The sequence below is a fragment of the Pseudoliparis swirei genome, chromosome 14 (genome assembly GCF_029220125.1).
Source record: "Pseudoliparis swirei isolate HS2019 ecotype Mariana Trench chromosome 14, NWPU_hadal_v1, whole genome shotgun sequence".
In the NCBI taxonomy this organism is placed as follows: domain Eukaryota; kingdom Metazoa; phylum Chordata; class Actinopteri; order Perciformes; family Liparidae; genus Pseudoliparis; species Pseudoliparis swirei.
In genome coordinates, this window is record NC_079401.1 from 7,974,006 (window position 1) to 7,987,022 (window position 13,017).

The following is a 13,017-nucleotide window of genomic DNA, read 5'->3' on the forward strand; positions in this document are numbered from 1 at the left end:
TCGCCAAGCAGCGACGTGTGAATCATATCAAGCTCTCATCTCACCACAATAAGGCGAATAAACACGAAATTTAACTTTGAACTTCTTCTTCTATGACCTTTATCTTCAACCCCTCATCTCACAGCGGGAGAGGATGTTCGCATATGGCACTTTACAGGATTACTGTCGAATTCTCACATTTTTAACAGTCACCTCGTTGCACCTTCACACCGATAAGTCTGACTCTTCTTTCCATTAACCGATATCTACTCGGCCAGTCCCGTTTCCGTCTCTGCCGTTTTATTATGCGGAGTATTTTTTGCTCGATTGGAGGTGTGAATTCATCTCAATCTAACACACTTTTTTTACAGCCTTTAAAAAAAAAAAGGCACACAGAAACCTGCGCAAGCATAAAAAAAGTACGTTACGCGCTTCAAGCAATCGAACCTCAAGCAGTTCAAGATGAAGGACGTCTAAATTGGTGGGGAAGAGGTTGTGAAAGACTTGGTTACACGTCCCACCTCGCTATATATTTTAAATTAGAGGTACAACTCGATGTATATTTATAGTTGACGTTTTTAGTGGCGCTTTGATGAAATAGGCGGTTAAGCATTGAGACTTTTGGTCTCTCTGCTCTCAGTTTTGAAATGATTGAAATCCATCACTGGGATGGTAATGGAGGTCTGTTAATCCACAACCACTTTCCACCCTCTATTTGTCCCATTTCTCCTTCTTCCCCACGTTTCACCCATCAACAGAAGTGAAAAGGATGAAGGGGATCTAAATCGATCCAAGACCTCAATCCTAATCTTGTTGACGTCCTCACGCGGTGGAGACGGCAGCCCTGGAGCAACTTTGGGGAGCGCATTTTTATCTAAAAATGATCTTTAAAAACAAGAAAACCATTTCCTGAGTTTAGTTTAAGCTTGTGAAATATACTTTGTTGCATCTCACCAGCTCCAGATATTTAGAAACTCCTCCGGTGAATTTAATTGATCAACTTTGAGCCCTGAAGGCCCCAGAAATGGTTGTGCGCTTCAGAAATACTCTACTGCATCCCTGTGGCGGAGGCATGAAGTGCAGCTTTAAAAAAAAACATGTTTTGTTTAAACTCACGTGATAAAAATGAAGGAAATAGTTTCACATAATTTCAGGTTTTTATATTTATTTTATTTTCAAGCAAAAACTTACAGCCGTTTGCCATCAATAGCTACAGACATGTTGGCAAAAACCCACAAGTAAATCTTGATATGACTGTTAAAAACTGTATATAAAGAGACCCCAAAACTGTACATCAATTAACATAAATACATGTATACGCACTGTATATGCACTGCATCCGAGGGAACAGCGATGTATAGATACTGTTGGTTTTGAGAAATACAACACTAAGATAACATTCCGTTTGAAGGCTGTCAGTTTAGGTGGTGCTGAACGATCAGGACAGTTGGGAGGAGACCTTGAACGCACCATTAGTGGCTCTGAAGGTTTCTACAGCAGAGTGTCACTGGTCACACACGTGAGGTCCAGTGCAGGCGCATAACCAACGCCACAGGAATCTGTATTACAGCATTAAAGCTATATGCAAAGTGTTTCTTTTGTTTGGTTGTTCCAATATACTCTTCTTCGTAAATAAGACGCACATCAAATACCGTCTCCAGAATGTATAAAAACATCTCTCACATACATACAAAAAGGACTACGGGAACCGGGGGAAGCCTGTTGGATTCCACAGCTTTAAAACAGACTCGGCCCGAGACACAGGAAGTACACCTGACCGATGACCTCACACGGATCCGAGACACAAGAAGTACACCTGACCGATGACCTCACACGGACCCGAGACACGGGAAGAACACCTGACCGATGACCTCACACGGAGAAGGATATTCGGACTTCCAGGTGCCTTGAAGTACCAAAGGTCAGTCAGGTTTGATCCGATAACTCAAAAATGTAAAGCTGCGCGTCTCCCGTACACGACGCGGTGGAACCAATTCTCCACCGTCACATAAATGACTTTTGAATGCATAACATTTAATACTTCTTAAAGACGACATGGCAGGTGTTCCGCGTTTGTTGATCATTTACGTGCAAGGCAATATTTAAAAACTGGAGGTATCGAACCGTGCAGAAAGTTTTTTTTTTTTTGCCCAGCTTTCTTAGACATCAGCCTCGAAGATTTAACTACGAAAAGTGTTCATGAGGAATGTATATATATATACATATATACACACACACATACAGGACTGTCTCAGAAAATTAGAATATTGTGATAAAGTTCTTTATTTTCTGTAATGCAATTTAAAAAACAAAAATGTCATGCATTCTGGATTCATTACAAATCAACTGAAATATTGCAAGCCTTTTTATCTTTTTAATGCTGATTATGGCTTACAGCTTAAGAAAACTCTAAAATCCTATCTCATAAAATTTGAATATTTCCTCAGACCAAGTAAAAAAAAAGATTTATAACAGCAAAACAAAATCAAACATTTGAAAATGTGTTTCCAGGTGTTTCGAGTTAATTAGACGATTCAAGTGATTTGTTTAATACCCTACTAGTATACTTTTTCATGATATTCTAATATTTAGAGATAGGATATTTGAGTTTTCTTAAGCTGTAAGCCATAATCAGCAATATTAAAAGAATAAAAGGCTTGCAATATTTCAGTTGATTTGTAATGAATCCAGAATGCATGACATTTTTGTTTTTTAATTGCATTACAGAAAATAAAGAACTTTATCACAATATTCTAATTTTCTGAGACAGTCCTGTATATACGTATATATATATATATATATATATATTGGTAAAAATGTAGTTTCAATCTGCACGGTCAGATACAACTAGAGGTGAGCGAGAAATAGTTATTTTGTGTGACCTTTTAATTCGCTAAGACAAATTCTGTGAATTTGTACGATATAATCAAACCGTTTGTTCATTTCATATAAATATTGAAATTGAAACCCCATGTTTTGAGAGGTCAGAGACCTTAAATTAGAAAGAAAACTGCAGAATATACATACATAAAGCTCCCCTATGTAACGTTAGGCGGTCGTACGGAGCTCTTCAAGTTTTCTCTCCCGTCCTAATAAAGGTTGAAGACGACTTCACATCCGACAGATATCGTTCCAGTGGGCTCCGCCCACCGAGTGAGGCCTTCACTTCACTTCATGTTCACAAACAGACATTGAACACGCGTCATTGAATGTTTCCGTGATTAATTATTCTTCACCTGCGTCAAACAGATGTTTCACGTCCCGTTCTCTCAGTCACGCATCCGTTCATCCATCACCACGATCCAAACGCCTCTTATTAGTCGTACATTTAGCATGAAGCAAGCGGAGACGGTTCAGCAGAGAGAGAAACTACCACAAGGCACCTAAAGTAAAGCAGCTACGCGTCTCTATAGCAACAAGGCTTCGGGGTCAGAGAAGTGGCCAAAAACATCTCACACTGACGGATGGATGGATGGATGGACGAGAAGATGCAGACTTGATGGCCGGGCGGGTGGAGGCGGCTCTCACAGAGGTAGGAGAACTCCCACATCAGCATCACTTCCCCACAGGGAGAATGAGAGAGAGAGAGAGATGGAGAGCGAGCGAGAGAGAGACAGCTAGAAAGAAAGACAGAGAGGTTATGTGTTGAAGCAGGAAAGGGTGAGACAGATTCAGAGACAACCCTTTTCAAGGTAGACCATCTCATTGGACTCTTGTAGGTATTGAAGCACTCTCTGGGGGCGTGTCCTCCGGTCTTTGTGCTACGCTGAGCTGAGCTAACCCGCTGCAGCCTCATGTCTGCATTTCAAATGATCGGGGGGGGGGGGGGGGGGGGGGCACTGGATAGAAGATTATCTCAATACGGACATGCTTTGCATGTGTCCATTTTAAAAAAAAAGGTGCTTTGAGGAAAGTGAACGCAAGTAAGTTCAAATAGTATTTTGATCAAGGATCGACAAGACGTGCACCGAGTGTTTCAACATCTCATTTATTAAGCAGCTGTATTTTTATACCATCATATCTTCAAGTTTCCATAAAAGACCTCAACTAACTTTCTCATTCTTTCCGGTGGCCACTTTCCTTCAGTGGTGAACAGAGTGTGTACATTGACCTATAGATCACACACACACACACACACACACACACACACACACGCACACGCACACACACACGTCTAAAGGGCGCCATATTGTATGTTTGTTTCTTTGGTAAAAAGCTCTCTGTGGAAGATAATGTGCTATTTACAAGGTGACATTAAGGCGTTGAGAAGCAGCCGGGGAGCCGGAAGCCATTTCTACCATTTCTAAGCCATAAAGAACTCTGTACCCAGCTCCATAGATACGAGCAAGAAGATGGTCGACAGTTAAAGTGCTTTACAGACAACAAGACATGAACGCACTAACACACTAACACAACTGCTAGCGATCACTCTTCCACACATCACTCCTGGCGACCTACATGGGAGTTTCAAAGCTTAAGTGTTGAATGTGCGGCTACAGTTGGTTTCCTTCTTTCTTTCTTTAAGACACAACGTGCACTGGCGTTTAAAAACAAGAAGAAAAAAGACCAACTCGGCTCCACTTCTACCAACACTCACTGCTCTACCACAGCCCTCCTTACAATGTTGTAGAGAGTCCTAGGGAGTGTTCCGGGAACACGTGTTTGCACACAGGCAACACCAGTTGGTCCTGGAAAGAGGCAGAACGAGAAAGATAGAGATGGAAGGGATGGAGAGAATGACATGTTCGATCAGAGAAAGCTGGAGCTGGCTAAAGCACTGTTACCGTCAGCAGCACAATCACAAAACATCGGAATTGTCATAGAAGTGTGTTAAATTGGAGTAAAGTACACTTCAGCTGCCAGCTATCAGGCAGGCAGCCTTAAAGGGCCAGTGCACATATACACATATTTCAGTGATTTCAGAAATCAAAGCTCTTGAGTCTGTTTTCTTGTGACAACGGTATGCTGTTGGAGTCCATCCCGGAGCCGTCCCAGAATGCTTTGTGCCATACTCCGCTGCTGACGTGGGAGCAGTTGTGAAGGTCACTTTCATTGTGACCCACTTAGAGATGGATTACCTGCTATTCGCATCATAGTCCGTAACTCGACTCCAGGAACATAAATAAATTAGTTATTATTGTCACTTTTTGTACTCTTTAGCTTCTGGGCCGATTAGTTCTATTGCTCCTTTGTCGAGTTCAACTCCGAACGGATGCTATTGTATCCGATATCAGAGTATGAGAATAGAGAAAAAAAACAGAAATAAACTAGACTGAGGTCCCCGGCCCCGTCCCGCCGTAGGCGCGCCCCTGCGTCGAGTGGCGGGAGCCGTCGGCGAATCCGAGGAGGGGGGCGAAGGTGCGGTAGTCTGGCGTTCTTCGCCAGCGCGTGAACATGAGTTTCTTGTGAAAGGGTGCAGACCTTCGAGGGTTTGGGGCGTTCCTTTGGCTGCCCGAGCCTCGCCGGGGCCTGCCGGCCTTGGACGGGGCGTGGAGGGACGCCATGGGGGTGAACTCTGACAGCTGGCCCTTGTAGAGTTTATCAGCGTTCTGAAGGAGTGAAGAGGGAGGAAGAGGAGACGCGGGGTGAAAACGGAGACGAGTCGACGTCGACTGCTGCGCTGAGGAGGGCCACGGGAGGCGTCGCATGGAGGAGGCATCGTTATCCCAGCTGGCCAGAGATGCGTACGTTTAGTTTGTAATGCTTTTCTTCACCGCGGGGTTTCAAACGTTGTCGTATCGAAACGGGAAATGAGCCGCTGCGAAAAGCGAGACGCTTTCCTGTGTCCGTAACCTGAACCTGCCGTCAGCGGGCAATTCAATTATTTATATGATTTCATTAATAAAAAGTACGTTAATCCAATTGGCCAGCTGTGATGAGAATATCCTGTCCATCCGGTTCAGACGCAGCCAGAGCAAAGGAAGTGCACAAACACGAGAAAGAGTCAATAAATAATGTCACGTCCTACAAACAAACAACCACAAAACATGCAGGTGGAAACATAAACGGGAGAAACATGCGCGAACCTCCAAGTCCAAGTGCGTGTGGAGCCTTCTGGCTCTGCGGCGAGGCTGAAATGTGTCACTAGAGGGCGCCAGAGCTCCGTGTAAAGAACCACCCAACCGGATGAGAGTGCTTTATATACAATACCTGGAGGATTATTGCATAATCAAACCTTTAAGACCCACACACACACGCGCTATACCCATGTGTTAGTCAGGTAAAACTTCTCACCACGGCAAAGTCAAACCCCATCACTGCAGGATGTTAACATCACCCACCGTTACCAATACACACACACGGTAGCAGGGTGTGTGTTTTACCGTGCTGAAGCCCTCTAGGCTTCTGTGTCAGCTATTCCATCTAGTATGGTGTCAGAGCTCTGGTAGGTCAGGGCCTTCTCTGACCCTTTATAATCCTTCACATGCTGTGGACACACACACATATATATACAGTCAAACAGAAACATATTAAGGGGCTCACATCCTCACTGGCATGCAATCGGACTGTTTGACAAAGGAGTCACTTCATGCAAAACAGCAACAGGGAGAACGTAACGGGATACAAAGAAAAGGGAACAAAAGAGAGGAAGAAGAAGAGGAAGAGGGATTGTATCTAGGTTACAGACAGGAGGAATGGCGGGTCACCTCTAGGAGGGCTGGGTTAGAAACTCATTCTGCTGGAAGTCTGGGACAGCATAAAGATGGTGGAGGGCTCGGAGGCGAGGCACCGCCGCTGAGCCTGCCAAGGGAGGAGGACGAAGGGAGGAAACAGGAAGTCAGAGGGAGGAGGGAGAGTTAAAGCTCTGAAGATCTTTGTTTCAAAACGCCACACGAAAGATCAGATTTACAGACGCGAGGACATGAAGCCACATGTGGACGGGGCTCATTAGCGCCACAGTTATCAGGAAGATGAGGAGGAGAGGAGCAGTGCGAGACATGGAGGAAGACATATGGAAGGTTGTTAAGGTCGAAAGGTCAAAACTCACTGCAAACGGGATACACAGAAAGGTCGGTGTCCCTTCAAACACATTCCAGATGAACATTTCAATATATTTTGAGTATTTTTCTTCTTTTCTAAAGAAATAAAAGGAGCACTGCACACAGACAGGCCGAGCGGCTCACTTACATCCATCAGAGTAGGGACGTAGCCAAAGCCAGCGTACATCTGCTGACCCGGACATTTCACACAGACACACACAGTTCAAAAACATTATTATACACGTTTCTAAAATGCTTTAAAAAAGCTATTTAATTTGATTCAGAGCACTTAAGTGTCGCAAACGCGTTTGAGTTCTTTGCAAAGTTCAGAAGTGAAGGTGCCAAATTGATTTATGAAACACGACCAGCAGAGGGCGCTGTTTTACCTGAGCTCGAAGGAAAAGACTTGATTGGTAATTATTTCCCAAAATAATGAATGGAATTTGACCAATCCATATTTAGATTTTAAAATTAGCCCTATAGTTCAATCATGGATGTGATTCTATATGCTCCGCGGTCCATATGTACGAGTGTGCGCCCACCTGTATGCGCTCAGTCGTCGTGGGCCACAGCGTCCTGCAGACGACCTTCTTCAACACATCCGGCAGCAGACTGGCTGCTATCAGAAGGATGATGCTGAGCCACGCCGGACCGCTGGACAACATCTGCATGAACACGTAGTACATCCTCTGGTAGTTGAGGAAGGGCCTGGAGGAGCGGAGCGGAGGAATTAAGAAAATACATGTTATTTTCAGGCTGTTACGTTGGAGCATGCCACTCAAACGTAACGCAAACATGTATCTCAAAGCGTACCAGATGATTCCTCCCCACAGCAAAGAGAAGACCAGAAAGAACACCAGTGAGCCCCAGATGACAAAATGGTTGATCCAGGTCCAGTAATGAGTATCTAGAGCCAACTACAGGGGAGAGGGGGACAGCTGAGAGCCTGTCCAATGTCAGCGCTCACTTTAACGATGCACGTGCACGCGCGGTTTACCTTGAAGGTTACGGTGAAGACCAGCACGGTGAAGACCAGCGTCCCAAACGTCCAGTTGCCAAACATCTGCGGAGGCAAAACAACAGACAAGTCAGTGGCGCCGATTTCTGTATCGCGGTTCACTCTGCGGGGGCCCGGGGGGGATATGGCGCACGGAGATAAACTGAAGCGCCGTCAATACAGGGATCAATCAATCAAACAGATGGCGACATTCAGGGGAAGAATAGATCGTCAGATTGTGGGGGGGGGCACAGGTAAGATGTGCATGTCTGGAGGACTTTTTGGAGAAGCGCAAAACGGGAAAGAGCAATACACAAATCTATTTCATCTGAAGAGAACATGATCTAAAAGGCTCTCTGCTCTTCATGACCGACGGCTAAAGGGTTTATGGGAAATACGGTCTTAATTATTAATAACATAGCCCACAACGCCACTGACATGAGACTTAACGGTAATTATGGAAGAGGATTTTTCCATTCAAACCAACACTTGAATCAGTAATTTAGAGCTAAAGAAGCATTAATGTATATCACATTGTCTCGAATGAGAGGATTAGAGATGTGATGTATGAATAAATAAAACATGAAGACCAGCATGACGAGATAAAAATCAAGCTTTTTTTTTTTTCCGGCCACCTGAATAAGAGTCGGTTTTTATGTCGATGTGATCGTGATGAATGTAATGAGAGCAGTTATGACTTATAAGAGACATTATGACTGTGGTCACATTATAAGCTTTCCAAAGTATCAAGGTTAAAACAATAAAACATAAGTGGATGCTATTATTAAGAGTAGACTTACAGTGAGGCACTTGATTGGTCGGGGATAACTTATGGATCTTAATAACGGAGTTTGGTGAATCAACCAGGACCCTTCTAAACAAATTAAACTAACATATAATTCAAATTGGGTTTGGGTTTTTTAACAAATTCACACAGCTTTCACAACACTTTTAGAACCGATTTTTCATTGTTCTGTCGTTTTGCTGCGCAGCTGTTGACAAACAGCAAATGCACGAAATTCCCTTTTTACCTGCTTTAAAAAAAAGTAAAAATTAAACGGTCGCTCTCCAATATTTCTTCACCAAAAAAAAGCCTATAAATAGTCCCGATGGCTCGGAGAGGAACCGCCCATGTGACAATGTTCCTCTGCTCCGAAGGGAGAATTAGATTAGAGAAGATGACCCGGTGTCTCGAATGTCATTTAATGGAAGGAGGAGGGGGGGGCGACTCTTTTTTTTCCTACAATCATCTATCCCCTGCTTTTACCTGAAAGTTGTTACACACACACACACACATGGAATGGAGAGTGTTCGATCACTACATGAACACCTGGGCACACGAGCACTGCACAGACGTCTACAGCTGACGTGTCTACGGCAAGCACCGGCGGGCTGGACATGAGATGAGCGGTGAGAGGTTCAGTGTCGGGATCAAACGGGAAATTGGAAACTGAAACTGGGGAGAGATGACAGAGAGACAGGGACGGGCTTACCATCTGTGTGTTGGCTGTCATTAGCTGGGAGGAGGAAAGAGAAGCAAGAAAAGAAAAAGCAACACAAAGGTAAGAGGAAGAGGAAGAGGGAAGAAGAAAGGGCTAGAAGAAGAAAAATCATAAGAAAACTAAACAACAGTTTTGTGGCTCGGAGAAGAAGAAGAAAAAAAATCCAATGCATAAAACAAGTGGAACAAAAGCAGCTCGAAGCAGCGGCCGGTCACTGCGGGAGGAATGCTGCTCGAAAATGAAAAGAGACAAATAGAGAAACACGGAGGAAGATGGAAACCCGCCATGCTGCCGCTTCTCGGATGTGAAAGAGAGAACGTCGGTCGTCTAAGGTCTTTAAGTGACACAAAATCTAAAGAAATCTAAAGAAAAACATAAATAAATCCACTTTCAAAGAAATAGTGTCCTGAAGGTTGCAGTTCAAAACACTGAAACTGGGTGAAAGGTGAGAATATGCTGAGATGTAAGCCACAAGGAAGAATATTCTTGCTTTTATATGTATTAATAAATGTAAAAACGTCTTAAAAAGACCAAATGACAAGCAGAAAATTAGACGCGATGGATGCGTTTTGGTAGAGAACTGAGTCCCGATGTAAAAAAAGACGTCGCCGTTAAGCAGCCTGGAGATGCTCTCTCGTCCGAGACGCCGTGAAAGGGGCCGTCTCCGACTTCGTGGGCGTTACCTGTCCGTTGCTGGTGAAGGTGGTGTTGTCAAACAGGAAGTAGACCCCGAAGAACATCACAATGGCGTCGTACACACCCAGGACGGTCCAGTATATGAAGATGGGCCAGCGCAGCAACGAGTTCTTCGCGATGTCTCTGAAGCACAGAATGACTCGTGTTGACGACCTCGCGCGTTGATCAATACTGCATTAGCGGCTTCTGGGAGGACCGTAACCAGAAGTGACTGTCATCAAGGATTCTAATCAGATTTAGCTCCATGAATTGATTCATGAATACATCACCGATGCAGGCACCTCGTGAACACATAGAAGGCTCGATGACCCGATAAGAGGTCAGAATCTGGTCATGTGATGTCATGACCTCAGTGGATTGAGCCAACGTCTCCTGTGAATGGATGCACACATCAACATGCCTATGCCTGCAGTCGATGCGTCAAATTGATCGAGTGGACTCTTTTGCTTTAAAAAAATACCTCAATCTGCCATCACTTTGTTCGCAAACCATGTTTTTTTCGGAGTTTGGCGACGTCTGAAATGTATTCTTTGCGTGTCATTTTTGCTTCTGAGGGTTTCAGTGCAGATTAGGAAAGAGAGCGCGAGAGACAACGGCGGTCACCTGTAGAGAGACGGGTCCTTCCTCAGGATGTCCATGTGGATGTGCTGCTCGATGAGGCTGTGGAGCAGGATGGGCAGCGAGGTGAAGCTGATGTTGTACAGGGTCAAGTAGGCCGTGTCGTACAGCGGCTGGGGAGAGCGTGGAGCGTTGCTTTACTTTGTGTACTTTGTGTGAGTGTATGTGTGTGTGAGTGTGTGTGTGTGTGTACACCCACCTGTTGTGAGAAGCCACAGAAGAACTGGTAGAGGAACTGGGGGAAGATGAAACAGACGTTCTGGGAAAAGAAAGAAAACATACGAGAGATAAATGCAGGTTAGCAGGCGTCTTATTGGTTCAAAGTAGTTTGTTTGTTTGTTTGTTTGGGAGATCAAATTCAACGCAGTTTTAGTTTCCTTCAAATAGATTTGGCTATTCATACCGATTAGATTTGTAAGTAGAACATTTCTTATCTGAATGTTTTTTTTAAATGTTCCACCTCTACCAAAAATACCACAACGTGTAACTAAGCTACAGCCTGACCATAAAAACTACCCTGAAGGAATAATAATCTAAATGTTATGCACTAACTACCTTGTAGAAGAAGTATTGCACGAGTTCAGAGATGCGGATGTAGTAATAGTGTCCGTGGACGAGGAGCATCTTCTTGAGGTGTTTGAACTTGGGGATGGCATAGTCGCTGTTCCTCGCTGCCTGACGACCCTCCTTACCCATGATGCCTTGGGACGCACAGAAAACAGACACGTTGCACACGAGCGCCCGCCGACTTTCACGGGCTAGCCTTCAGCGCCGCGTGGACTAACCGATGCCGACGTGGGCCTCCAGGATCATGCTGACGTCGTTCGCTCCGTCTCCGATGGCCAGCGTGATCGGGTGCTCCTTGGAGGCTTTGATCAGCTTCACGATCTGGAAAACGCGAGACCCCCAACCAAAAAAAAGAAGAGGTATCGGACCTTTTGACTCGGGCCCTCCGACTCATTGTGCTCGGCGGCGGTCTTGGTACCTGGGCTTTCTGCAGCGGCGCCATCCGACAGCAGAGCACGGCGCTGCAGTTGCGGCAGATTTCCAGGAAGATCTCTTTGTAGTTCCCCGAGTTGGAGTCCTCCTGGGCGGGCCTCATCACGGCGGAGAGGGTGGCTCCGTCGATGATCAGACCGTAGTCGGTGCAGTCGCCCGACAAACTGGACCGACGGAAGACCCCGTCAAATACGGGACGGCGGGGCGGGTATTTTTAAGTAGAACTCGCGGCGGGGTTTTTTTTCAGTCTCACCCAGAGAAGGAGTCCCGGGTCATGCCTCCGAGCTGCCTCAGCACCGCCCTGCTCAGGTCAAACAGGACGTCGTGGAGGCTCTGCTCCTCGGTGCGCTTGGTGGTCAGCTCCAGGATCTGCGTGTTGCGGTGAAACAGCTTGCTGGCGTAGCACGTGGCGACCGCCGTCTCCATCTTATCGCCGGTCAGCACCCACACCTTCATGCCCGCCTTGTGGAGGGACTCGATGGTGTCTGCCGCTTTCTCCTGGAGCCTGGGGAAACACACACAGAGAGAGAGAGAGAGAGAGCGTCGGCGTGATGGCGTGCCGTTAGAACAGACTGAAGCAGAGATCCTCCACCTGTCCTCCACGGCGGTGGCTCCCAGCAGGATGAGGTCTTTCTCGATGACGTCGTACGCCTCGGCCAGTCGCTTGTCTCGGTCGTGCAGGGCCAGCTTGGCCCCGTTCAGCAGGTGGCAAACCTCCTGGTACTGCGCGGGACTCAGAGGCCGATAGGCGACGCAGAGTGTCCTCAGACCCTCCTGGGAGGAGAGGAGGGAGTCAAACCGGGTGAGACTGGGACATCCAGGAAGAAACGCGTGTTCATCAGTCAACCGGCTGACGGACGTGTCGTCTCACGTCTATCGGAAGCCACGCGGGACCTTCGATGGATAAATACAGGACCACCGTAACCGTGGAAACCTTAGCTCTCACAAGATGAATCATGGGAATAATGTTCCAGGAGAAAAACACTTTTATGAAGTAGTAAATGATGGTGTGTGTGTGTGTGTGTGTGTGCTTGTGTATTCCTACCACTGCGTTGTGCTCCACCCGAGCTTTGATCTGCTCCACCTTGCCCGATACGACCCTGGGGAAGATGGCGGAGTCCGCACCTTTACAGAACAGATAGAGCTCACCTGCTCATACACACACACACACACACACACACACACAGACAGAAAGAACAAAACAAGTGTGTGAGAAAGAAACCATATTAATAAACCTTGAACATCC

General features: G+C 45.9%; 1 protein-coding gene across 22 annotated transcripts in view; it reads right to left on the bottom strand.

Moving 5' to 3' along the window:
• atp11a (ATPase phospholipid transporting 11A) overlaps positions 1–13,017 on the bottom strand; it is a 44,726-nt gene that overhangs the window by 13,105 nt on the left and 18,604 nt on the right. For 3 of the 22 annotated variants that reach the window (XR_008833644.1, XR_008833645.1, XR_008833643.1), the window contains exons 19-33: positions 12,817–12,920; positions 12,025–12,545; positions 11,758–11,935; positions 11,558–11,660; positions 11,328–11,473; positions 10,972–11,031; positions 10,758–10,885; positions 10,142–10,277; positions 9,450–9,473; positions 7,957–8,022; positions 7,773–7,876; positions 7,502–7,667; positions 7,108–7,146; positions 4,600–5,528; positions 3,442–3,596 (exon numbers count right to left, since the gene is read on the bottom strand). Coding sequence is in view for 16 of the 22 variants with exons in the window: in XM_056431073.1 (XP_056287048.1) it covers positions 5,247–5,528; positions 7,108–7,146; positions 7,502–7,667; positions 7,773–7,876; positions 7,957–8,022; positions 9,450–9,473; positions 10,142–10,277; positions 10,758–10,885; positions 10,972–11,031; positions 11,328–11,473; positions 11,558–11,660; positions 11,758–11,935; positions 12,025–12,545; positions 12,817–12,920 (2,057 nt within the window). In the remaining 6 variants the exon portion in view is untranslated. The other 19 variants (XR_008833641.1, XR_008833646.1, XR_008833642.1 and 16 more) reach the window with 17 other exon arrangements.